Source organism: Zerene cesonia, chromosome 1 (assembly GCF_012273895.1).
Source record: "Zerene cesonia ecotype Mississippi chromosome 1, Zerene_cesonia_1.1, whole genome shotgun sequence".
In the NCBI taxonomy this organism is placed as follows: domain Eukaryota; kingdom Metazoa; phylum Arthropoda; class Insecta; order Lepidoptera; family Pieridae; genus Zerene; species Zerene cesonia.
In genome coordinates, this window is record NC_052102.1 from 9,995,856 (window position 1) to 10,023,773 (window position 27,918).

Consider the following 27,918-nt stretch of genomic DNA (forward strand, 5'->3'; position numbering starts at 1 on the left):
TGATGTAGATCACATTTACCGCACTTATTTATTGGTTATTTGATAATTTAAATCCACTTTTTTAATTGTTTTTGCACTTTTATTAATTTTAAATTGTAAAATACTCGAGAGCTGACGTTACGCATGTCACTAACGCCATTACTTATATTTTCAGCATATATTAAAAATTATTTGTATGATAGATATATAACTCCAATCGAGTACACGAAAAATATGGCACAAAGCGCCCCACGCTTTTTTCACAACAATACTAGTATTTTTCATTCATTATTATTTTCAGTTTATATTAAAAATTATTCACAACAATATTAGTATTTTTCGTTCATTATTGTTTTCAGCTTATATTAAAAATTATTTTATAGTTTTTAGTTTGATGTGCTTGAAAAGCGTGTTTTTTAGTTTTTTAAAACTATATTTTATTTTTATTGTGCGTCCCCACCGGGAATCGAACCCAGGACTCCTCGGTTCTACGCTCACACGTAAACCGCTGTTACTAACACAGAAGTGTACTAATTTTACTATTCATTTTTGTAACAAACCCGTTCTAATTTTGCGAAGAGTCTCACAAATAGTCATCCCCTATACTTAACTTGTTATTGAATAATCTTGAATAATCCGAAAAAAATATCAAACCCTTATATCACATAGGCTTTTATTACTTTAGGAAATATGTAATTTAGATAAAAGAAGGTAACAGTTAACAGACAACAAAGATCATACAATCATGTCAATATGTTAGTTATTCAAGGTCTGCAATTGTGTTTATGCATTCCACGCTACAGTTTTACTGCGTGAAGTGGTATGTGGGATTCGCCTAAAGGCATACCCACTAAAACCTTACTATAACCATCGTACACATTCGACGGTAGTTTTAACATACCTGTTAATGGCTTAACACCCGCACCGTCTGAGTGAAATGTCAAAATGATCCTCAAGTATAATGTAAATATGTTGCAGCTGGTAGAGGAAGCTCCTTCAACTCTGATTCTCATTGACGTCTTTTAAAGTACAACTTCATAGCAAGCAGGTGAGCTGGTGTTTCGCCTGATGGTAAGCGATCACTACTGCCCATGAACATTCGCAGTCTCTTCGAATACGCTATACGTCGCCCCCTTTTGAGGGTTACCTTATCCCAAGTTAACATTCAAACATTTATTTATTTGTACCAAGAAAGGATTAATAGAAATAATGGACTCAGAAGGATGAGGAAAAGGAAACGATATGTTGAAAAGAAAACCATGTTTTATCTGCTATCACAAACTGGATATCAGATACAACATGGGAAGTTATGAGAATGGATTTAAATAGATTTAACCTTCATAATTGGTAGCTTTACTTTGTTGTTTTGGGGCAGTAAAATATATGGTACCTGATTTAGACACCAAGCATTGTATGGTATTGATGCTGTAGTTATATATCATATTTTTATTTCATTATTATGATTTTATTCAATTATGTGTGCTGATTGTATTTATATTACGTTATACTAGTTTATGTTATACGATCCACTTCGGCTTCACCCGTACTAGGTACTTTTTCTTTGTCTTCATAAGAACCATCCTTGTACCTTCACAGAAAAGTTAAAAAAGGGTTGCTGAATCGGCCGAGCAGTTGTTGAGTTTAACATTTACCAACACATTTGGCGATTAATTTTTATTTAAAAAGAAAGATTATTGTATTTATTTTTTCTTTTCGTATAAATGCTGCCACTATGAAGAGGACAAAGTGATGTCCACTGAAGATCAGTGGAGTCCAAGCACGTCTAAGAAACTCATATCCCAATGTGGATATCCATTTTATATTTTAGTTATATTTCTGTCCTTTCTTATTATAAAATCTTCATTATAATATTTTTTCTTAACTGGTATAAATAAACGTATTTCCTTTATTTCTTTCTAAAATACATCAACGCATTCGCCTGAAATTTTAAATCGACTTGCAAAGGAGGTCCTCAATAAGACTGTCTTTAATGTGTTTGTTACCTCATAGCTTTTTACCGGGTAAACCGATTTTGAAGATTATTTCGTTATTCAACAGCTGATGCCTTCCCACTTGTGGTCCCACGAACATTTGGTATAGTTCTGATAGTTTTTGTTTAAAATAATGATACCGTATTGTCGTAGTGTGTCAACGTGGTGATCTGGTTTCCATCGAAGTAAAGAAGAGTAAGAACTAAAGAAAGTAAGTGTATTGCTGAGGGGATCGCAGATGAATTTTAACCAGCTCCCGTGGCCTCTTCACTTAAGCGGCTCAACGGAACACAGTGGGGTTTTGATCGGTAAGAATCCGACATAACCCACGGCTCCATCCCCGGGGGCCGTGGGTATCTATGCAAGATTTCCCCACTATAATAATAAAAAAAATTAAAGGACCTGCTTCTGAGGCTGGAGGCTAATTCACATATTAGCAGTTTCCAAGGTGAAATCATGAATTGTTATTGCGTATAATTTGATTTAAGGTAAAATACATATGTCAATAAAGTACGGAAGCAGCAGGGCAGTGTTGTTGCCGTCATAGATTTAAAATGTGTAAAATATACCCAAATTGTAAATAACATTTTTAAGCGTTTTTTTAACTTTATATACAGAAATACGTTTATAACTATTCGAATTTTTTAGTAGAATCAAGAAAAAATATTGTTATAAAATCCTTCTAATGTTATTAATGCGAAAGTTTGTGACAATGTGTGTATGTTTTTTACTCTTTCACGCAAAACCTACTGAACTGTTATGTACCAAATTTCATTGCAATCAGTGCAATGAAATTATAACAGCTGGACAACTGGAATAACATATAGGCAACTTTTTATCACGATATTCCTACGGGATACTGATTTACGCGGGTGAAACCGCGGGGCGCAACTTGTATCATATAAAGTATTGTTTAGAACAGTCTCAATGTGGGCAACAGCGTTCCCTAGTGGCCGCTGAAGGCTTAAGAGAGGGCGGTAAGAGGTCCAGAAAAATTTGGGGGGCGTTGAAGTGGGTTTGGGCGATTTTCAATATATTTTTTTTATTTATTGAAATTAAAACCTGTCTAGTCAGCTCCATTGCCGACTATGACATAAAAAACTAAGCAAATATTATTTTGAAGATTTGTCGCGACTTGGGAAGGATTTCAAAAATTTTATAATTTTTTTCAACAAAACGGGCACCGGTGTATTTGGGAGGGGGGGGTTCCACTGCAGTCTAAAATGGTACTAAATGACAACAACCCATGGAGTTATTCCGTAACAAAAAGTACAGATAAATTAAGGACCTCCTTCGTTTTTGGGAAAGTCGGTAAATACAATAAACTGCTTTTGAGAAAATTTTAGTATAAATTAATATCTGATGCCTTTATTTCTTTATATATGAGACTTTATGCAATTTAAAGATTTATTTTTGTTAAATTCATATCGGGTTTCAAGTACGAAATCTAAAAAAATAGGAAGCAATTATGTAAGAGTGTTGGAATTATACCAGTTGCTTTGGTAACAAAAACTATTCATACCGGGAGAAATATCTGAGGAACATTTTATTTAAAATCAGCCAACACTTTAAAATTGCCTACAACAGGACAAAAATTACATCAAATAATATTTTTAATAGAATTAGAACAAACATTTTTAAATAAAAATTTCAGATTCATTCTAAAAGTCTATGATAATTCTATATCATTTTAATAGCAATTGATCGTACCCTATAAAGTTTTAAAAAGAGTTTTTACCACCAAGGATGGATCCTTATTTAATACTTACCTCATATTTAAAGAATTGATGTATTTTTTGTTGTATCTGTTTAATGGCATGAGCTTGTAATCCATACGTTTAAATTTCGAATTCAAATTTGAAATGCATTCCATTTTCATTTTCGAAAATTTCCAAAGATGCACAATTTTCGAAAACGCGACTATCTCTCAAGAGGGAACGGTAGGCGGGGCCAAATCCAGCCCTCGCCTTTCCGCGAATTGGCACCTTATTATAAACTACGCCTCTAGTATGCCTCCGACCGCCGATCCGAGCGGACGTGTGTTGAATCAAACCAAGTTGTTGGATATTATCGTGAATATAAGTGCAGTGTGACATGGTGGTGCCTAGAGGAGCATGCTAGGTCATGTCTCGAAGGAAGCAGAGCAATCCTAAACCGTTGAAACGTAAGTTTTTTTTTTAATATTATTTTCCCATCAATTTATGTAGTCTTGAAAACACTTCGAAAACTTAGTCCGAAGTAAACTTTTTAGTTCAAAGTTGATATGTCGTTTTTAACTCGAATATTTCTATTTTTTTGTTGTTTACTTATGATCTGTAGAAATAAGAAATACCAATGTAGATATTTATATAAAGTCCGCTGTTGAATTAGGTATTATTTATAGCTTTACGTTACCTATAATTTTATTTCTTTTATATTGGAAACCAACTGATTAATTACATTAAATTTATGTAAGATTTTCTTTTTAATACTTCATTGTTAATGTTAATATTTAAATAACAAACGCATATATATTTAATTGCTTATTGATAGTAAACGGGATTCTAGCATTAATTAATATTCAAATACGATAAAATATATATTAGATGTTGTTAAGTACTATGAGTATTTTATGCAATCGATATTAAATTCTATTTAAGTATGTGTTTTAAATGTAACATCGAATTACAGAGGCCGTTTTAGTTAAAATAGACTTATCTATGTTTTTTATTGAGTCAAGATTTTTAAGTCGTTATCTCACATTACAGCTGGTCTACTGAAATTGACAACCCCATATGGGATTCGAATGGGATTATTGGTCTTAAGACTGTCCCATATGCTCAGAATGGGACTATTATTTAAACTTAAATAGATCAAAAATTATTTTCATGAATTTTTAACATACTTTAAACGTAATTTATTCACGATATAATCGAGTTAAATCAAACACAACTATTTGTTTACTGGTTGAAAGTTGATATGACATAAATTAAATTAAAATTTGATAATTTTTAAATATGACGTTCTAATGATATCACTTTTTAGAACGGGGTTGACCTCTTAATATGTAAGTCAAAATATTTTGTTATATTTAAAAATGTGTTCTTACTTATAGCTGACTATGAAAAAAGAGGTTAATTATTTCAATTTGATAAGTAGGTATGCAAGGTTTGAGAAATGGAATAGTGAATACATTTACTACAGAATAAAGGACTTGGAAGGATTGGGAAGGGTGAGGAATAGGAAACGCTTCGTTTTAGGAAGGCTTCCAGATAATTCGAAAATTCTTATATTTAACTGAAACGCAAATATTAATTGTTATTCAATAGCGAAGGTACCTGTGGAAATCATTAAATATTACGCATTTTTATCAATTTTTATTTTCATATTGTAAAGGCGAAAGTGTGTTTGTTGGTTTGTCTCTATTTCACGTCGCAACGGAGCGATGCTATGATATTATAATTTTGTGTCAGTAGACAGCGCGCTCGATAGTGACATAGTGACATGGGAAACGTTTTATTTCGATGAGTTTCTTTTGAAAACACGCACGAAGCTGCGGGAAGTGAGCTAGTTTTGATTAAATTTACATACAGAGTATATATACCGTACGGATTATACCGCTTTAAGACCATATTGATGTACCACCATTTTGTTCATTCTAACGTTAAAAAACTGTGACGAATGAACATCAAAAAAAATGATTTTTGAATGCACTCGTTGCCTAAAATTATATTTTTGTGTGTCCTTCGACTGTGCTGTCTTTGAGTCGTAAAATTATTTAGCGCCTTTAGCCAAATATCGCTTAAATATGTCAGAGTATAAATAATAAGGCTGTGGTCTAAAATTACAAAAACATATTCGGACATTTCAAAGTTATTATATACAATAAATTATGTATAAGTTGATTGAAAATACAAAATTTGCCTCAAGATAAATAATTAATGGTCATTGACATTAATATTCCAATGTGATTCACTTATGTTCGACTTGACACGAATGACTTGTACAATATTGCATATGACGTCATGAATTTCTATTATTTATTGTTAATTCATCATAAAATTTATCCGCGGATAAAACTCTCATGGGGATATAAACTCTCATATCCTATAGTAATTTAACTAAGTTATTCATTTCTAGTAAGTAAAATTTTCAATAGAACATAAACTACGCTGGACTTTAGAGGACAGATACAAATGCCTGGGGCGTCAACATTTTTTTTTAAATTCCAATCAAATCGGTGTTAGAGTTTAGCTAGAGAAGCGTATTAGATAGACATGATAGACGTTATGAATTTAGCCCTGAATATTACAGTAAGGAAAGGTTCTGAATGTTGCTATGAGGCGGTAAGAGTTCCATAAGTAATGGGGCGCATCATGGTTGTACAGAAATTTTCATTACATGTCTGGAGAGCCCTTAGCGCATAACAAAATAGAAAATTTAGTTGTGGGTAAAAGACCTAAACTCTTCATTATACTCTGCTATCGACTCTACATTACAAATATCAAATAATTCAACGCTACATTGTAATATTATGTTGAGCTCTATTATTCAAGTGTATATAATATAGTGATAATGTTGTGATTCAGGAATTAGGATGTACAAGCATTTAACGTGAAAAACATTAAAATTGTTTTAAGTAATAAAAACCTGTGCATCGTGTTATGGTGAACTAATTACATAATATTCAATTATACATATAGCTTTCTGTATAACGTATTTATTAGTTTTTATAAAAACTTATATTTTAATTTTTTGTGGCGCAATCAAATGATTAAAATAAATAATTGAATATGAGTAGTAATCAAGAACAATATTACAAGCATACAACCACATTTCATAAGTTTTGAACTTTAAAAAGAAGTTATAAAAAAACAACCTAATACATACATACGTAACTAAAATTGATTATCCTTTTTTATATTAATTAGGTCTTTGATATAAAATTGTCGTTATTTATACTATGTGTACTACATAGTTCCAATTGAAATGTTGACGAAAGAAATTAGTTTTTGTAACATTTCTTACATAGGCAGTGAGGTTAGAAATTTTTAGAACTCTGTTGGATTCTAAAAAGTATCAAAATTTATTATTTTAGGTGAACACATTACTTTAATACATTACTCGAATAAAGCTTAAAAAATCATACATTTATTTATTTATTTATTTAAAGAAAAGCTTACCAACTAGATGCATAATTTCTTGTTAAAACTATTTAAATATACATCAACACATTAGTACATATATATCTAAATTATAGGCAGGCACAGCTTTACCAGCATTAAAAATAAAGGTAAAAATTTAATATACAACTAAAAATATTTAAATTTAATATAATTGGCTTGAGGCATTAAATATTTGCTTCTTGAACAAGCTCAATTTAGAAAGCATAGAGAGCACATAAATACATAAACAAATAATTATTTTCAACAAAAAACTACACTGCGAAGTATATCGCTTTCAAATTGTAAGAACTAAATTTAAATAGGACATGGGAAATGTCAGCTTTCAAATTAAAAAAAACCCAAAGTAAAAAACGAAGATCTCCATGTTTGTCGACCTGAGAGCTTTTTCTAAGTCCTTTAAAAAGAAACAATTCGCTTGGATAATTCATAATGAATCACGTACCACGAGTATGTATCATATGCTATGAATCAACACAACCTGTCGATTATATTTTTATAGAAGCATTTTTGTTTGCACGACCGACTCAAAGTGCGGCTGAGGTCAACATACGCTTATCTTTAAAAGTATTCTTTGATTGTTTATTTATCAGTGCTGTTGTGATATGTAATTATAACATCGTGGAAACAACCAGCATATCGGGATGGGATTACCGCAGCGTGTGGGTAATAGCTACATTGGTTTGTATGTGTGAGTGATTATAACATTTAGAAATTAAAAACTTTTCAACGGATTTTAAACGCGATTTATTCATTATATTATTAACCCGACGTTTCGAACACTTTACAGCGAGCGTGGTCACGGGGAGACTGACTGACTGACCACGCTCGCTGTAAAGTGTTCAAGACGTCGGGTTAATAATATAATGAATAAATCGCGTTTAAAATCCGTTGAAAAGTTTTTAATTTCTAAATGTATAATACTCGCGTGAAACCAAACACAAGAAAATACTATGATTATAACATTCTTACTTAAGTCCTTTTACACTTGGATATATAAAAAAGAGGAACCTTTCTTTTCTTTGTTCACTCAAAAACCGCTTGACCGATTTTAAAAATTCTTTCACTGTTGGAAAGCTGCAACTTCACTGGGTCACATAGGCTATATATGTACTACGGGCGAACAGTCAATTTATTATAAGAAAATGTGTTTGTTAGTCTTCACTTCACGAATAAACGAGACGGCTATAAATACACTACTTTTAACAGCGATGCAACATATTATATCCATGGGAATATTCTATGCCTACGTGGGCTAAGTCGCCTGTAAAGTTAGAACCTATTATGATATTTATATCAGCGCCATCTGGTAGCGAAATCACTAAAACTTATAGTTTAACTAGACCATAAATAATAGAGATTAGAGATACATTATTGTGATAAAATATTCATGTATAATTTTTTCTTAGTGCGTAACGAAATCTGCTCTAAAAGTTAAGGGTCACTAACCACTTAATTTACGGTATTCATTATCATATTTAAGTGTTTACAACGAGTTTAGTATTTATTCCAATAATGTCATTATACTACAGACATATAAAAGGGAGCATTGGTTTCTATATTCAGCTCTGTACACATTTTTAAAATTTTTAAATTCTGCCATAGATAATATATACTTAAATAATATATACTTAACGCTTAAATAGATTTTTAGTACTAGAGCGCATTAAAAGGTAACCCATAGATAGACGTAGGCCATAATTGTAGCTGTTATTGTTAATTAATAGTATTGGCGTCGTGGTGTATAAAGCCTTTAACACTCAGGGATCACATACAAGGTGATGGGTACCTGTGAAGTTCCCTCTCTAAAGTGGCTCAACGGAACATAGTTACGGGAGTCCATCATTGCGGTGGGAGTCCGACATAGCCCAGAACCTTCCCCGAATGCGTTAAAGCATTCTCAACTCTAAAAACAACACGCACGTATTTTAGATCAAGCACATATCCAATGGCGAAAGAATGTTTAAAATCCATTGGCTTCGCGGGCGAAGATGCGGGCGGATAGCTAGTAGCTATATAGTACAATTGAAACTTAATCACAGATATCGATCAAGCAATAATTAAACCCCATAAACGGTACAAAATAGGCAGGAAACCATTTGGAATGGTCACAATAGCGGCCCTGTCGCGAACCTTCGCGGACGCCCTCACAATAACCCTTTGACTCGGCCGCCGTGAGCGCTTGTGCAGCCGGTGTCAACCATTTTGTTTGGCCTTATCTTGTACAGTGGCAGATAAATAAACGAGCTATCGATTTGCGTGTGCAAATTATTTATTGTCCACGGTTCGGAGCTAGGATGACACAACGCTAGATATGATCGACCGACTTAAAAAAAAATACCTTTTATGAGTTTTGTTCGAACGGTCACTTCTTAAATCAAAATGCCTTAAAGTTCATGTTAGTCCAGTATTGTATATCTCATATTGACTTCAATATTTCAATGTATAATAGTTCCTATTGGATACACAAGACTGCAATTTCTATAGGAGGAAATACTTGATTTAATTACAATAGTAACGACTGTTTTTTTTAAACTATAAAGGTCTAAATCTAATATTTAGACTTTTATAGTTAAAAACATCCCTAGTCGAAAGTAAAATAGAGAGTAAAATGGTTTTTCCCGCATACAACTCTTTCCCGTGGGAATTCCTTGATGAAACTATGCTGTATCATTTCTCAAATCTCAAACTATTTCTTTATCAAATTTCATCCAAAAGGGTTAAGTGGTTTAGGCGTGAAGAACAGACAGATACTATCACATCAATAGTAGCTGGGACATTATATTGTGCCTTAAATAAACTCATATATATATGTGCAAGCAAATCTCGCGTGTGAGTCATTAAACACAGTTTGGGACCCCGCTATCGGCCGACCATGTAGACGCGTGCAAGTAACTTCAGCTACACTATCTGAGCAACAAATGTGATGGACTCTAACACTTGTAACTGTGCTAAAAGTTCGTCTTTTATGTGTTGTTTTTGATAAATAGCTGGAGCAAATGCTGTTTTCTTAACCCACTTCGAAAGAATGAGGATTATCAATTAGATTGTATTTTTTGTGCTTGTTATAATAATTTTCTGGGTGAACCGATTTTTAAGATTTAATTTTTTTATTTCAAAACCGGTCCCAACATGTGGTCCCATATATATTTGCTCTAGTTCTAGTTTGACAATTTGAAGGTTTAATTCATTGTTAAAAATAATTATTTAAGTAAGTAAATATATAATTATTATTTAAGTTTGATATAGTTTTATAGCAATCAAACAAAATGAGACCTTATACATGTTATCGGTAACCATTGAATATCAATTGAAAATTTAAAATGGTTTCATAATTATTTTGAATAATTCTGATAAAATTACCTGTTTAAAAGCAATAACTATTATAATTAGGAATAAATAATATAATACTATCATAAACGTCTGCTTTTACATATTACAATACAAAATAACTTGAAACCGTGAAACATTATTAAAGTTATATATACTATAATTATGTTAGATATTACGTAAAAATTCAGTTTGGCATATTTCTGATTTTATCACGTATTGTCCTATCATTTTTATATATTTTTTAGAACGTTGATGTTTTTAAACACCCTGTATATGATTAAATGTTAACAGCCAACCTAATGAATATATCGTTGATAAAATCGACGGGATGCATCTCAAAATAAATGCAACCTTGTTTGGTGGCTGATAAAAGAAATACTTCATTATATTGTGTACGTGAAATGTAAGTTTTTTATTTAGATGACTTTAGTAAATGTCATCTGTATACCATAGATTACAGAGATCGAAAAACAACAGCTCTGCCCTTTTTTGTTCATAAACAAGCAGAACATGTTGTATTTTTGTTATTTTTTTTTAATACTTAATTGAAACAGTATTTCATTTGTAAAGAGTTCCTACTAATATTATAAATGCGAAAGTTTGTGATGATGTGTGTATGTTTGTTACACTTTCACGCAAAAACTTAATTAATAAATAATAAATTAATATACAATAATAAATATAATAGTAAATAATTGGACAACTGGAATAACATAATGGCAACTTGTTATCCCGATATTCCCACGGGATACAGACATACGGGGATGAAACCGCGGGGCGTAGCTAGTAGGAGTAGGAATAGCGTAGGAATATCGGGATAAAAAGTTGCCTATGGGTTATTCCAGTTGTCCAGCTGTTTACGTACCAAATATCAATGCAATCGGTTGAGCAGTTTTTGCGTGAAAGAGCAACAAACGGACACACATCCTTACAAACTTTCGCATCTACAATATTAGTAGGAAGTAGGATGTGGGAACATACATACATATATTACCATGGATTTCATACCCAACAGCATTATCAGCAGGATACTCGTTGATAATTGATAAGCATATAATGATTCAGTAGTATCATAGTTTCGAGTTACAAAGAGTTTAGAATAGCACACTATAACAAAGTGTGCTAGTGTGAAACTGATTATAGTCTTCGAAATATCGAGATTTATCTATAAATTTATAAACTAATATTATAAAGAGGAAGAATTTGTATTTTTGTGTGTTTGTAATGGATAAACTCAAAAACTACTGGACCGATTTTAAAAAATTCTTTCACCTTTACAAAGCTGCAAAATCACTGAGTGACATGGCTATATATAAACCACGGACGAAGCGAACTGCTATTATTTGATAGAAGAAACATTGGTTTTTACTGAATTACAATACGAAATTTATATATTTAATGGCAGCAACGACGTCATTGTAATAAACAGTCAGAAAGAATTTGATTTTTACGGCGTGATAAAAAGATAAAAGCAAGGAACCATTTAGTCATCAATTACAGCATGTTATTCTGCAATATATATCGTTAACATGTAATATTGTTACTGGAACAAGCGATAAGCAATCTTATCTGATTCGCTTTTAAACACTTTTTGCAATAACTGCGCGTGATTGCGATTTCAAATGTTTTTCATTACATGTATTTTTAAGAACCGTGTTTAGAAATTCACAAACAACATTTAAATAATAATATTTACTAAAATGTTGATTACTGCTATTGAAATAAATGTACTTAATACATACCTCCTGTTTTTTACTATTTCTTTACCCAGTGGGTTGCCTGGAAGAGATCACTCTTTGGTGATAAGGTCGCCTTCTGTGCTGGTCTAGTTGTAAGGCCTTTATTTTTAAGGTTTATTTGTATACTAGTGGAATAAAGTGTTTAATAAATAAATGTTTGGCAAACAGATGTCCAATTTGCACGTAGTAAATTTTTATTTTACTATCTTCCTCATACATGAATTATTTGTTACAATGGTTATCAAAATAAGCAATCATAAATTTTGTTAATTGAACGATAATTTAGACGTTTCTATAATAGACCATTTTGAATCCTATTCTGAAAACAATTATATACAATTTGCTTTGTGACGTTCCCAAAAACGAAGGTTCAAATTCGACTACATTTTTTGTTTGGTTAATGACACCGCGGGTTTTTAACCAATTGATATGATTATATTTGTCTTTGATAGGAAATTATTGTAATTTAGTTCCATTTTAGATCTGGAGTAGCACCTTGCCGCAGAAACGTCCGTGAACTTTTTTATAGGAACATTATTAAACAATGTTCTTAGTTAATCGACGTTTTAATTAATCTCTTTTTGGGTTGCCTGGTAGAGATCGATAAAGCCGCATGTGCATTGTTTTCTGATATATATTCACGTTTTAAATGTATCCTATATGATGTACAATAAAGGCTTTTTCATTAATTCATTCAAAAGTGTTCTGCGTCACATGTCTCATAGATATCTAATTTAACAAACAATAAAGCTATTTAACCCCTTATTCGCCAGGGGTCTTTTTGACCACAATGTCGCCCACCCCACTTTCCCACGGAGACACGCGCTGCGGCGTTGTTGATTTTGAGAGTTAAAATTGGCCCAAAAATCACAATTTGCAATACAGTTTTTGTCATTATTGGAATATTGTGTTAGTGTTGGTCTATTTGTATAGCAAAAGATTTCCCTTGGTTCTGCCGTAACTCGTGAACGGCTGGACCGATTTAAAAAATTCTTTAACCATTAGAAAGTTGCAATTACACTGAGTGATATAGGCTTATATATGGGCCACGGGTGAAATCGAGGCCCAGCTAGTATATAATATAATATGTAGTTTAAAAGTATAAAAAAAATACTTAATTGAAAGAATTTTCTAAATTGTCTCACTCGCTCTTACACAGAGTATACGTAAGGAACTTATTGTATTGTCACTGATCCTTGATAAGTGTGCAAAGATTCGATTAAATCTATCTGTTCGAAGTGGGCCCAAAGAATCGTATACATACATACAAGTGAAGCTATTAAAAGCGAGTTTAAGATCTGTCAAAATAATTACAATTAGTATAAGTTGAGTATTTGATTTTTTACGGATATTTAATAAAATGAGTTATTCATAACAAATATTAATTTGTATTGATGAATCTTGTGTTGTTATCTCATAAAAACACAGATATGAAGGAATTGAAGATAATTGTTAAATTTATGTTATTTTTAAGCAATAAATCAATAATAGATCAGACTGTCGTGTTATATCAAATTGCATCATAATGAAAATTAAACAAAAGAAAACCATAGAGTTTCTACTCTACTCTTTTTAATTTAACGTTAATTTTATGAAGAAAATTTGTTTTATGTTCTCATTAACTGTGCAACATTTTAGTGCTACTTAGGATTTCATTATTAATTTCTCATATACGAATATCGTGTCTAGTCCGTTGACAATAAGGGTTGTATTGGGGTAAAAACTTTCCAATTATTTAAACTAAGATTATCGTCAATATTGAATTAAGAGTTACATAACGTGCGACGCAAAACGGTACCATTGCATTGTTACCACGCACCCGAAATTGACCTTAACGGCACAGAAGATTCGCTTGTCGTATATTCTATTTTCCCTTGCAACGTTTACAGGGATTGATACAAATCTATGTGATAAGGACGATAAGTTTTATCTACTGGGATTAAATCGGTGGACGTTCTTGATCAGATAAACATTGATTATCGTGTGATCGTTTAATATATGTAGGTACGGAACGGCTGAATTTGTGCAATAAAATTGTAGATTGTTATCTGAGTTGTTTTAAATTTTGTACAAAGGTGTATTTTGTGATTTTTTGCTTATTTAAAAAAGGTGAATGCTTGTTTTTTAGCTACAACTAACTGTAAGCCCGCGTCTTCGTTCGGAGCCTAAGGAAAAGACATTTCCGGGGATTTCTCCGCCGTGATATTTTCAGGATAAAACAGTCCTTTGTACAGTCTCGGGTCTCAAACTAGATCTGTACAAAATTTCATCAAAATCGGTGTACTTTTTTCTGAGGTTATTCTGCTCCAACAAATAAACAACCTCTCGCTATATATTATAATGTATAGATGCGAAAACAGCCTTGCATATTTTTTTTTTATGTGTCTTTTGTCTGTAATTTAATTAAAACCAATTATCATCCATATTTATTTATTTATTTATTTATTTAACTCTTCAACAAGATTGTACATAGAACGAAACTTAAAGATAATAATAATACTGACTATACTAAAGCGTACAATTTGTTTGGCGGCCTTATCACTTAGAAGTGATCTTTTCCAGGCAACCACGTATTTAGTGTAAATCACTCGTTTATTATAAGTTGACTTGTGTTAATTATTGTTCATTGCAAATATAGTACCTATTATGGTCTATTTTCTATTTTTTAAATATCATTTACTGTTCTTACGCCCCGACTTTGCCTGTGGTACATATAGCACTCGGGGATCACGTACTATATACCATATTTGAATAAAAAATGGTTTAAAGAACTAAAAGTATAGAAGAATCAACGAAATTGTCTCACTTGCTCTTGGACATTATTTAATCGTGCCGATACTAATCAGAATAATAAGATAAACTAATAAAATTATTGTATTGTCATCTATTTATAAGTGTACAAAGTTTGAAATAAATTCGTCCATTTGAAGTGGGTCAAAATCGAGTCTTATAGAGTGGTTTCATATATACAGGGGAAGTTAATAAAAGCGTGATCAAATGACTTTAGTAGTAATATTAAAATTATTTATACATTACTTATTCTATTCAATATATACTCTATGATTAATATGTATGATGGCTGGATATTTCTAATACTCTCTTAATCCGTTTCCAAAATTAGTGGATTAATTTTTTGATAGTAAGTGATCGATTATTTAAGATATAGTCGATAAAAAACTTTATCGTTTGTAGATTATGTTTCGTAAGATAGCGTTTTCCTCTATCTAGTTTATGGCTTTAAATGTTTTCATTGAAACATCAATTTAATACCGATTTTTATGTAAGTATTATCGTCACAGCTTAATTTTTTATTCTGTATTTGTGTCCCGTGTCATGGGGTATGGGACAGATGATATACATCTGTTTCACTGATCGCTTTTTCTTTATAGACACTTGTCTAGGTGGTCAGCTTTCAGTGTCCTGCCAGATCGAGACATTTGTAAGGCCCCACTGGGATACTAGCCCAGCACACCTCGGTTCTACGATAAAATATGGTATACTAGCTAGGCCCCGCGGTTTCACCCGCGTAAGTCCGTACCCCGTAGAAATATCGGGATAAAAAGATGTCTATATATTATTCCAGTTGTTCATTTCATTGCAATCGGTTCAGTAGTTTTTGCGTGAAAGAGCAACAAACACACACACATCCTTACAAACTTTCACATTTATAATATTAGTAGGGTAGTAGGACTAGTATGATAGTAGGATGTAATTTTAGAACATTTGTGCCTTATCCGGACCATTGCCAAAGGATCTTGTTGAAAAAAACAGGAGGAATAAAATAAAGTAATTCAATTAAAAAATGGCGGCCAATTCAACGTGATAATTGCGTGAAGCATACCCAAATATGTCTGCCCACATATAAATCCACCCACACATGTGCGATAACGTCGCTTTTATCAACTCACTAATAAATAAATCAGACTATCTTTTGCCATCGAACCAATGTGATATTCTAATTGGCAATGTCTGGCTTAGCCCCATCTGATATGAAAAATGAAACATGCAACGAAATGTTATAAATCGTTGCTTATATCTGTGCGACGGTAATAGTTTTTACTCTCTGACAATTGTCAATTTTGGCGCGCGATTTCTTTTTTTTTTTCTATAATCTTTTAATGCTTTACATTTTTTTTTATTAATTATCATAATATAAAGGGACAATGTATTGCATAGAGTTTGTATTTTAATCTTTTGAAATTATTAAATTTGTGTATCAGAAAAACACGATTATATTACAATACGATTACATGCAACAAACACTTATCAAATAATGAGCAAATATACTTTATCTATGTGTAATCGATTTATTATCGTGTTCACTCGATGGTTGTCACATCGATACATCGATTTCTATCGATTTTAGCTACCGTTTTTGTGATAACGTTACAAATATATCACATATTACGTGATCATTGATAACGCATAATATTTATATTCCATTTTGTTTATTGTACGAAAAAAGTCTAGATATAGCTTGTCCATCTATGAATCTGATATTCATTTCTATATAAACGTAGTTTTACCCTGATTTGCTAACGGTTAAAATAATTTATAAGCATCTTTTCTGATATATTTACTTTGTATAACTACAAAAACTTAAAATCGTTGTATTCGAACATTAACCATAAATGCAATTCATGAATAAGCAATTTGAAAAACAATAATACTTTTGTCTAAACAAAATATTGCATAACAATGACAATTCTACAAAAAAGATCACAGACGTTCCTGAGGAACACTCAAAATTTTAAAATGGGATAAATTTCAAATTTTTTTTATGAAAATCAAAATTAATCACCTCAATGAAAAAAACCACGGAGTTACTGCGTACCAAACCAAACAACAGTCTAATCGAGAACCTGTACGCACATCCAAAACCTGCTTCTATAATCTATTTCTGAACAAAAAATCCACTAGATGGAGCTATAACCAAATACACAGCCGTGCTAATAATTGCGTATTGAAATAATAATCTAACACGAATACCGACCATTGACATGGGATCTCTTATCGAAGCGATAGCTTAGCGGATGCTGACGATAAGGGATTTTTATAATAGAGGTGTGGGGGGCGGGGGGCCGCGGCGAGGGGGGGGCAGCGGCGTGATGGACGCATGTGTCGATGATTATCTCATGTTTGTGTAATTGTTTAAATAAATGTTAATAGTTTTTAAACGATTCGTCGATTTACGTGTGGGAGAAAGTGTTTTTTGTGGGGATTTGGGGGCTTTTTGTGGGGGACGAAATTTGAGAAGTTACTGCCAATATACCTAAATGTATATTTTGTTTTGTTAATATTTCCATAATGTTAACATACTCATGATGATTAGATGTTAATTGCTTAGGTTTGAATCTCGCTTGTGTTGACGGGAAATTATTGAATTATTTTTATATTTAAAGCGTTTTTTATAGTCTATATAATATGGGAATTAACAATATCTCTATTACTTCTAACTTTAACATGCCTTGTTATAAATAAACCTTTATAGTTTCCGTTTTAAACTACTCTTAGTATTTTGACAGTCTACTATAAAGAGTTTCCATTAAATAATCATAACCATGTAATTGTATGTACTTTCGGAATTTATACCAAATATTTTTTTCTATTATTACATATTATTTATTTATATCATAAATAAAATATACAAATTATATTGCACATAAATGTAATCGGCATTGACACCCATAACGCTAAAAGTAAGCTGTGGAAGAACAATAACGTATTTAGAAGCTAGAAATATTCTAGCAAACCTAAGGTCACACCAAATACTATTCAAAAACTATACCAAATGCCAAATTTCCTATCAAACTCAAAAACAGTTACGTCAATTGGTTAAAACCCCACAGAGATATCTACACTAATATTATTGAGGAAAATTTTGTGTTTATGTATGTGTGTAATGTATTCACACAAAAACTATTGGATCGACCAAAAATTCTTTCTCCATACGAAAGCTGTAACTTCACTGACTGATATAGGCTAGGTATGTACCAAGGGCGAAGGCGGGGCGAACACCTAATGGAGTAATATAGCCAAAAAATATATAAAGTTGTTTTTGGACATTGATTGAAGTGTTTCTAAAAATTTAGTTGAATAAATAACTTGAACATGGTCATATAAACGGCAGATTACCAGACATACGTCCCACCTCCACAAATTGTATCATATATGATAGCTCGGACACGATTGAAATTAACCATAACCAATTAACAAACCCACGTGGTCACCAACCAATTAATCCTAATGAATGCACAATAAAATTCTACACGAGCTGGATGGTTCTCGAATGTCCATTACTGTATTTACGTAAGATCACACTTGTGTGATGAAATTGCTGATTACGAAGCGATACGTTATCATATAATAATTGGAACCTGTTTTAACAAAGTTTCTCAATAGCGTTTGATAACTTTTGAACCGTGATAGTGTGATAATCTGATCGACAGTAATGTTTAAAATTTGTGGCTCGTTTTAATTTTACAAGTGGCCGTGTTTATAGGTTATTGGAATCTTGAGTTTATGCTTACGGTTTGGCTCGAAATAGTTTTTGTATGACTCATGTTGTTAACTTTATTAGTAAATGTAGGTTTTGAGAAATTTTAAAAGAATAGAAAATATTTGAAAATTGCTACAGTTTCAATGGCAAAATTCTCATTTATAAAACATTTCAATGCTATAAAACTAAAAATCAAATGTAGGTTTTGTTTGATAATAAGGTCTATACATAAAATTTATATAAAATATATAAGGTAGATAATAAGGTATTAATAATAATAGTTGAAGAGTTTTTGAACGTTATAATCTCAGGAGCTACTGCACCGATTTCAAAAATTTTTCAATTCAATTATGTTCTTCTCTAATTCTTATAATAATGTACGATCCTTGAGTGTCATAGGCTATGTATGCATATGTACCACGGGCGAAGCCTGGGCGGATCGCTAGTAGCAAAATACAATTAATGCACAATATACCAATTAAACAGTGAAAGAATTTTTGTAATCGGCTCAGTAGTGCCAGAGATTACCTACAACATCACAAACTCATAAATTAACAATTTTACCTCTTAATTATCCTACTAATATTATAAATGCGAAAGTTCGCAAGAATGTGTGTGTGTTTGATGCTCTGTCACCCAAAAACTACTGAACCGATTGCAATGAAATTTGGTAAGTAGACAGCTGGACAACTGGAATAACATATAGGCAACCCGATATTCCTACAGGATATGACTTTCGCGGGTGACATTTCGGGGCGCAGCTAGTATTAATATAGATAAAATAAATACGCATTGAAAGTAAGCCTATTGGAATAAATTAAACAGGACAAATCAGTGAGTAATTAATTGATTCATTTTGTACCATTAACGGATTTCGCGCAGTCTTTCAGTCATCTGCATTATATTATTTAGTTTATTCGCTCTTTGCAGTTGAAATGAGAATGGATATCTCATGTTATTTTGTAGACAAGTATCTTTTCCTAGGCTACTAAGTTTCAAACTCAAATAGTTACTCATTCCACTAGAATTCCTTCAGAACTGCCTTTGTACTGTGAAAATAAAATACCAAACATTAATATTAATACATGCAATTTATATTTAACCATCTTTTTGGAAAGCAGATTTTAACTGGCAAGATACTGAAGTTGCTCTCTAAAATCAGGTCAATTTTATATTTATAAGGATATACATGTATATAATAAAATGTATAGAAAACCTATTTCATAAATCACTTCGTATGCAATACATAGTTTTTCTGTTCACACGATTTTTTAAAAAGAAATACATTTGAATTACACGATTAACTCTACAAATGAAGACATTTTCTCCATTGTACCATACTTGGCAATACATATTAAACATAGGTATGTATTAATATACTAAGTACATACAAATTGCAATTTAAATAAAAACGATAGCTGAACATAATCGAGTTACAAAAGCTCAGACGTGCCTTATCATAGTGGTAATGTTTGGTAAACTGAGCTATCGTATCTTATACATTAGTTACATTGTAGTTATATTCTGTACTAACTTCTTACATGGCAATGTTCCTTGGTACATTGTTTATAACCTGTGGATGTTCTGTTTTTTATTTTTTTTATTATCAACAGTCAGATATCAGGTTAAAATAGACCAATAACTTACAAATATTTAGATGCATATGCATGAAAAGCAGTGATGGCTCAGTGGTGAGAACCTCGGACTTCAAAATCCATAAGTCGGGGTTCGAGACCGGGCGAGCGTGCAGGAAATAAATTTATTTTTCAATTTATCTGCGCATGTGGATAACATCACCACTGCTTAAACGGTGAAGGAAAACATCGTGAGGAAACCGGCATGTCCAAGAATTAAAAGTTCGACGACATGTGACATCTGCCAACCCGCACTTGGCCAGCGTGATGGATTATGGCCTGAACCCTCATAGGAGGCCTGTGTCCCAGCAGTGGGAACATATATGGGCTGATGATGATGATGATGATGATGATGATGATTTAGATGCATATATTGTAAAATATTCTCGGTAGTTGAAGTTAAATCAGTAAAATAATTTTTTAAATACGTTTTCCATAAACGTATTAGTCTATACAAATGATCATTATTACACAAAATAGTTTTAAAATTGGAACACTATGGTTTCCATCCAGCCAGCGCGAGCCAAATTCGATTTTCAAAAAGTCAATTCGAAAATAGAACAATGCCACAGTTAAATAAAAACAGATGCCACTATCAATAGCAGATAGTTAAAAGCGGAGATTCATTACGTTATCTAATCATGCACCATTAAGCGTTATCAGCGAGTTATCGCGTTATCACTCACAGATGAGCTGAACAAAGAGCATAGCTACATTTAGATCTCGTGACGACTAAAATTATGTTTTATATTACTATTTGAGTGCTTGGGCTATTAGGTCCCACTAGACGATAACTCCATAATAAATATGGATTGGTTATCGAAATATTATAAAAACGGTTATCCTACTTCCTACTATCTCTAATATATAAAATTCTCGTGTCACAGTTTTCGTTGCCATACTCCTCCGAAACGGCTTGACCGATTTTGATGAATTTTTTTGTGATTATCCGGTATCTATGAGAATCGGCCAACATCTATTTTTCATAGCCCTAAATGATAAGAGTAAGGCAGAACAGCGTTTGCCGGGTGCAGCTAGTAACATTATAAATGCGAAAGTTTGTAAGGATGTGTGTGTGGGTTTGTTGCTCTTTCACGCAAAAACTGCTCAACGGATTGCAATGAAATTTGGTACGTAGACAGCTGGACAATATAAATAACACAGGCATTTTTATCTCGATATTCCTACGATACAGACTTAGGCGGGTGAAACCGCGGGGCGCATATAGTTATTTATAATGTAACCGTAGATTGTAAAATCTTTTTTTATCATACGAAGTCAAAATTGACATATGAATGATACAACAGGGGCTTTTATTAATATGACATCTTTCAGATTAATTTTGGTTGATTTTGGGGATAAAATCCTCTCTTCTTTCTCGGATATTAACATATCGATGTACCAATTTCATTCAAATCTATTCAGTGGTTTATCGTAAACAGACAGACAGATAGAGTTACATTCGCATTTAAAAAATAAGTAGGGATTTTTAAATTATTTCATCAATTAGTTGAGAGCTTCATGGTAATACTCTACAATAGAAAGAAAAATATAATAAAACAAAGACTAAAATGTTGATTAAATAATGCATTACCTGAGCTATCACTGCTAATACTTTATTCATTAAACAATGGGAGGGTAATCGAAAAAATAATTCCAACTATATGTCTTCCGCGTGTACCGTGCGCAGAAAAAGTTTACCTCCAGTCATGATAAAAAAAATACATTAATATTATGTTTTTTTTAATAATACTTAATTGCTATATATTTTCCAGATTAAATTAATTAATAAGTTTATGATTTTTACCAATAAGGAAATTAAATTATAATGATATTTTAATATGATATTTAAATTTAATATATACCGCATACGCTGAATTATTTCTTTATATTATCATTAATTTAATAACAAAGATAGAATATTTCATGAGTTTTCCTTTTGATTTATCAGTAATGGTGTCAATTGTAGGACAAACCGAAAACAATTATTGTTATTTCATAGAAATAAACTTTGGGGAAAACCTTATCAACATTTGAATGTCCTCCTAGTTGAGTTAGTATGTTTGATTACGTAGAGACTATGTTTGAATCTCATCAAACTCATATTGAGGTATTATATTATATATTTATTTAGATATTGAGGTATTATTAATTAATTACGCATGAATGTATTAGCAATTATCACACGTTATTTTTAATTATTTTTCAAATTGTCAGAACTAGACCGAATTCGAATATTCACACCGAATAAACAAAGAATCATCAAAATCAGTTCACCCAGTTGAAATTTATTAGGTAACAAACAAAAAGTACATTCCATATCCATCATGTCCTTTTTCCATACATTTTTCTGCCAATCGATTTTTTTTTAAATATCTTTTTTTAAAGATCTGAGCAACAGGGGTGACCCAAATAAAATGATATAACATATCTATAATATTTAAAAGCCTTTAGAATGAATGAATACAGCCCTGGATACTGTGTACTTATAACATAAAGGAAAGGAATATAAAAGGAGGGAGACGTTGCGCTGCTGACCGTACCAATTTGTCGAAAAGATCGTCGATCGTTAACGGGTTCCGAACTTAATTAAAGCTATTTGTTTTTACCTATCGCGCCCCTACATCGGATATAACAATGGGAAACTTTGGCTCACCTAATGAATCTATTACGTGTAACGAAGATTTGTTGCAGCGATTTTTTACTGTTACCAACACTTTGGGAAAGTCGGTTAAGTGTGCTTTTGATTGATATATCGTAATTAATGGATAAGCAGCTATGGTGCTGCTTACCTGCGGGCAAAGCTAGTGTTATTAACATTGTATGTTACTAGCTGCGCCACGCGGTTTCACCCGCGTAAGTCCGTATCCCGTAGGAATATCGGGATAAAAAGTTGCCTATATGTTATTCCAGTTATCCAGCTGTCTACGTACCAAATTTCATTGCAATCGGTTCTTTAGTTTTTGCGTGAAAGAGCAACAAACACACACAAATCCTTACAAACTTTCGCATTTATAATATTAGTAGGAAGTCGGATATCGCTTTTACACCATATTATTATCGTTCATGAACCTTAGCTATAGGGAAAGATTATCTATATTTAATATATAAAAGTAACTAGCTGACCCGGCAGACTCTGATCTGCCTAACACTTATCATTTGAGGGTATGAAAACAAACTCCTCGGCCTATACGATCTGCGCACAAAATTTCATGACAAACGGTTCAGCCGTATCGGAGGAGTATTGCAACGAGCACTGTGACGAGAGAATTTCGTGTATATATTATGGGGATAATGAGCAATGTGACGTCACAAAAATTCGAATGATGACGTCACAATATTCAAACAAAGACAATCATAAAAGTTGAATAAAATGAGAAGGTAAATAGAGAAAAATTTTGAATAATCACCGAACAAGTTTGGAAAGAAAAAGAATAATTCGGTAAACATACATATTATATGTATATTCATATGTCCCATACCCAACACGGGGACCAGAGAATTCACCCATGGAAAGTCTTCAAAATTATATTTAGTACAATAAACAAATTTATGAAGCATTAAATATATATTTTTGACCAAATTTTAATAGAATCGCTTAAGAAGCAAGCTTTCAATAAAAAAGGATCACCAAATTCTGTTCTCTCAGTCAGAAGGTTCTGAATTCACCAAACAAACAAACTCAATAATAATACAGTTAAGCCTCCTCCCTTTTTGAAGTCGGTTAGTGTACCTACAATTAATAAATAAATCAAAATGTTATGTATGATATATCCCTAATTATGTATGTAGAACTTACCTCACCATTAACCAATTAGAAAATTTACGATGGCTTTAAACCAAGTGACCTAGGAATACTAAGCGAATATAAAGCCTAACAAAACATAATTATCTCACGGACTTTGCTCAGGAACCCTTTTCGAAACTTGGTTAAGCACTTAACGCATACTCAGTACATTATAACTGGTGTTATAGAAAACAGTAATATTTTAAGTCTAGCATTATTTAGTACACTGTTAAAGCTAGGTATAATCAGCTGTCCGATCTAGCTTAGTATATTATGTCCTGATAGGCAATAATAAACTTTAACGCTCTACGTTAAGGTGCAAAATTCGTTAATCGCATCTCTCCGACCTCCGGCCCGATCCATTTCATCTCAAGCATAAATACGTATAGGCGTCAATTGTTAACAGCACTCGATTCTCGTGAATCGATTGTATCGATTTATTTTGTATCGATTTTTTAATCTATTCGTTTGCGGCCAGTTACTGACACCTCGTCAAATTTGAAATGGCGTTCCATTTGTAATGGTGCGGATAGACAAGATGGAAAGTTAATAAACATATTTTTAAAATTTCCTTAAATTTGTTCAAAATATAAATATATCCAAACACGAATTAAATATTCATCGAAATATATTTTTATTTTGTTTTATAAAAGTAATAATCAATATAATATTAACACAATTGACATTAAGCATCGAAAACATAGAACAACCTATTAATAAAAATGTAGACAATGCTTTATAAATGCTACTGCATGTGTACCCACACCACAACTAATTCCGACTACTTGAGAAGTTTTATTGTGATTTTGACACCGCACCAATAACGTTCGTTCAGTCGAATTTTGTCCTTATCTTCAAGCCAGAGGGTAGAAAGTTGTTTGTGCTTAGGTGTTTTTTTGAGATATTGTCAGGGACAGTCATTTGTTTTGACAGGCCGTGTATGGCCACGGTGACTGAGATGGCGCGATTGTAGTGAACGCTTTAGATTGAAAGATAATAGAGAACACACTGCTAATAAGGTTGTGGAGTTATATTTAATATCGAGGAAAAGCGGTAAGGGCTTGATGATGTAGAGAAATATATATTTAGACTAGATATGTATGTATATTTGAGAATTTTTTTGTGTATTTGGAATGTTATGTTATTGGATAATAACAATATTGTTTGTTATGTGACATTTCAAGTGTCTTACGTCTGTCTCTGTAAATTGATTGCTGACTGAAAAGGAGGAGGTAGGGTAAGGAAAAGGATATGAGCCATCGGCTCCTCCACACACCGTAGGAAACACGGTAGCTTAATAGTGTGTCATCAAACATAAATAAGGTGTCATAAATAGGTATGTAAACTTAATTAGGTTCAAATCGAATTAATTTTGTTCTAAATAGTCCACTTATTGAAGAAGGCTATTTTAACCCATGTATGTATGTATGTATGATTTTCCTACTGATGAAATTCTGAATATTACTAGAAAATACTAACTTCCACCCGCGGCTTTGCCTGCATGGAATTAGGACATATACAAATGATTTAGTGACTATCTATTCCTGTTTTATCGCAAAGGAGCATTTAATTGGAATAAAAAGTATCCTATCACCCAAGTCAGCTCATACCCTGTCTGTATACCAAATTTCATCAAAATCCGTTCAGCAGTTTCAGCGTGATTGACGGACGAACATCCAATTTATTTTAGAAGTAAATAATACAAAATAAATCGCTACACGAACGCGCGGCTCGTGTGTAAACGGATTTACATAACGTAGTTTTATTTGATCTATAATGTGTGTATGTTTTTGTATACCCCGTTAATGGCTGATCCAGAGATAAGATAACGACTACACGTTGTTTTCAGTTTAATTACAACTGTAATATACGTTGTTACTACCGAAACTAGGGTTCTGGAGATGCATAGTTGTGCTTATTAAATTGGTTAATAATTTGTTTTGTTGTTTTGATAGTCTCTTTTTATGGGAAATACTCGTTGTATCATAGTACTGCACTACATATTATAAAAGAACGTCGCTTCCCGCGTCTGTCTGTATGTATGTATGGTTAGATCGTAAAAAAATGCTTTTTTTTTAATAAATAGAGTAATTCAAGAGGAAGGTCTAGATATATATAACATAACTTGTATTAACTATTTCGAATTTAATGCGTGCAAAGCCGCGGGAAAAGTTAGTTAGGTATATTATAAACCCACGACCCTAAAAACAACGGTTTTCAACTCGACACTATTATTTTTGGTTTTTCTTATTTATTTTATTCATTCATTTATTCTTTATTGCACTTATTTAAAAAGAAAAAGAAAAGAGACAAATGAATCTTACATCTAAGTACAATGGGCGGTCTCATCGCTTAGAGCGATTTCTTCCAGACAACCTCCGGTACAATAGAGGACTATTGCAATAATAATATTCTTACTTGATAATTCTGTAAGCTTTCAACCGATTGGTATCATTATTTTTGTGTTTGATATGAAATTATTGGCGTTTGGTCTCATCTTAGAAATTGGTTATGGAGGACAACCGTCAAACACAACAAAACCGTCAAAAACAACAAAAGGAGGTAAGGACAACCGTCTCATATGGTAGGCAGTTTGAAGAAGTGTACAACTTATTCAAACCTCCTTTAGCATTGAATAACAGTTCTAAAAACCCTCCAGAATGACGCTAGCATCCGCACAGGATATGAATTAAGCAGTCAACTGAAACGAAGTGTGTTGGAGTCCTCCCCCCAGGGAGTGGGTGTTGTTTGTACAATAGAATTATGCTAGGCTCTTCATATGGGACGTATAAGCAATCATAGCCTCAAGTTTTTGATGACACTTTAAGTATTTTTCTTAAGTTTTTTGGGAATATTTAAGTTATATATCGGTTATAATTCTATATAAATAATAATAATAGTTTAAGCAATATTGTTTAATTTATATTTGTAAATCTGGCTCACTCTTTCTTTGTGTTAATGTGTTTAGTTCGATTCGTCTATTTACCTTTTCAAATTATGGTAAATCAGCTTTTAACTTTTCAATCAGTCTTTATTTATACAGATTAAAAAATGTGAACATAAAATATGTCCTTAATTTTACTCTTTCAATCTTTTATATATATTTTAATTTATTCTTTCCTGCAGAATAATATCTTAAGGACCGCGCACATTTCCGGGACAAGGATCACGCAATATCGCACGGTGTCGCGCTAATCTGCGCCCACGCACCATTGTTTGACTTGTTGGTGTATAGGTGGCGATACCATCGCTGACAAAAGGCGCTTACTTTATATGGCCTAACTGCGATCTACGTTTGAGCTAGGCCATTGTGTTTTATTGGTTTTTAGTGGTTTCTAATTTGTTTGGTGCGTATGCGAGTTAATGTATTGTGGTGTGCTGTCGATCGGGAGAAAATCTTTAGCAAAATTAATACAAAGGTTTGAATAGACGTTATATTCCTGCGACTACCTTAGACCACGTCTTTCACGTGAGATCGTGTTCAACCGTTCCCCATTGTTCATTAATCTTTTTTGCTATTTTTGTCTGATAACTGAAACCCGAGAGATGCCACAGGCTCAAGCTTGTGATTTTATAATTATTTACTCAATGATACATAATATATAATGTAAAGCTTAAACGTTTTTCTTAAACAATATGTAGGCTATACCAACCGAATTCGGTAATTCCATACGACATATGATATAAAAATATAATTATCGTTCATAGTCCAAACAATGTTTTTTTTTTAGCAGCCGCGTTTAAATTTCGAAATGTCGTTGTCAAAAAATAGATTTTAATCTGTGGAAATTATC

The 27,918-nt window shown here is 32.3% G+C and overlaps 1 protein-coding gene across 1 annotated transcript in view; it reads left to right on the forward strand.

The window, feature by feature from the left end:
* Positions 1 to 3,987: 3,987 nt before the first annotated feature.
* LOC119840851 (zinc finger protein ush) overlaps positions 3,988 to 27,918 on the forward strand; it is a 169,078-nt gene continuing 145,147 nt past the window's right edge. Inside the window, exon 1 of the mRNA XM_038367637.1 lies at positions 3,988 to 4,134. Within this exon, the coding sequence (XP_038223565.1) occupies positions 4,095 to 4,134 (40 nt within the window). The 5' untranslated portion in view covers positions 3,988 to 4,094. The remainder of the gene's footprint in view (positions 4,135 to 27,918) is intronic.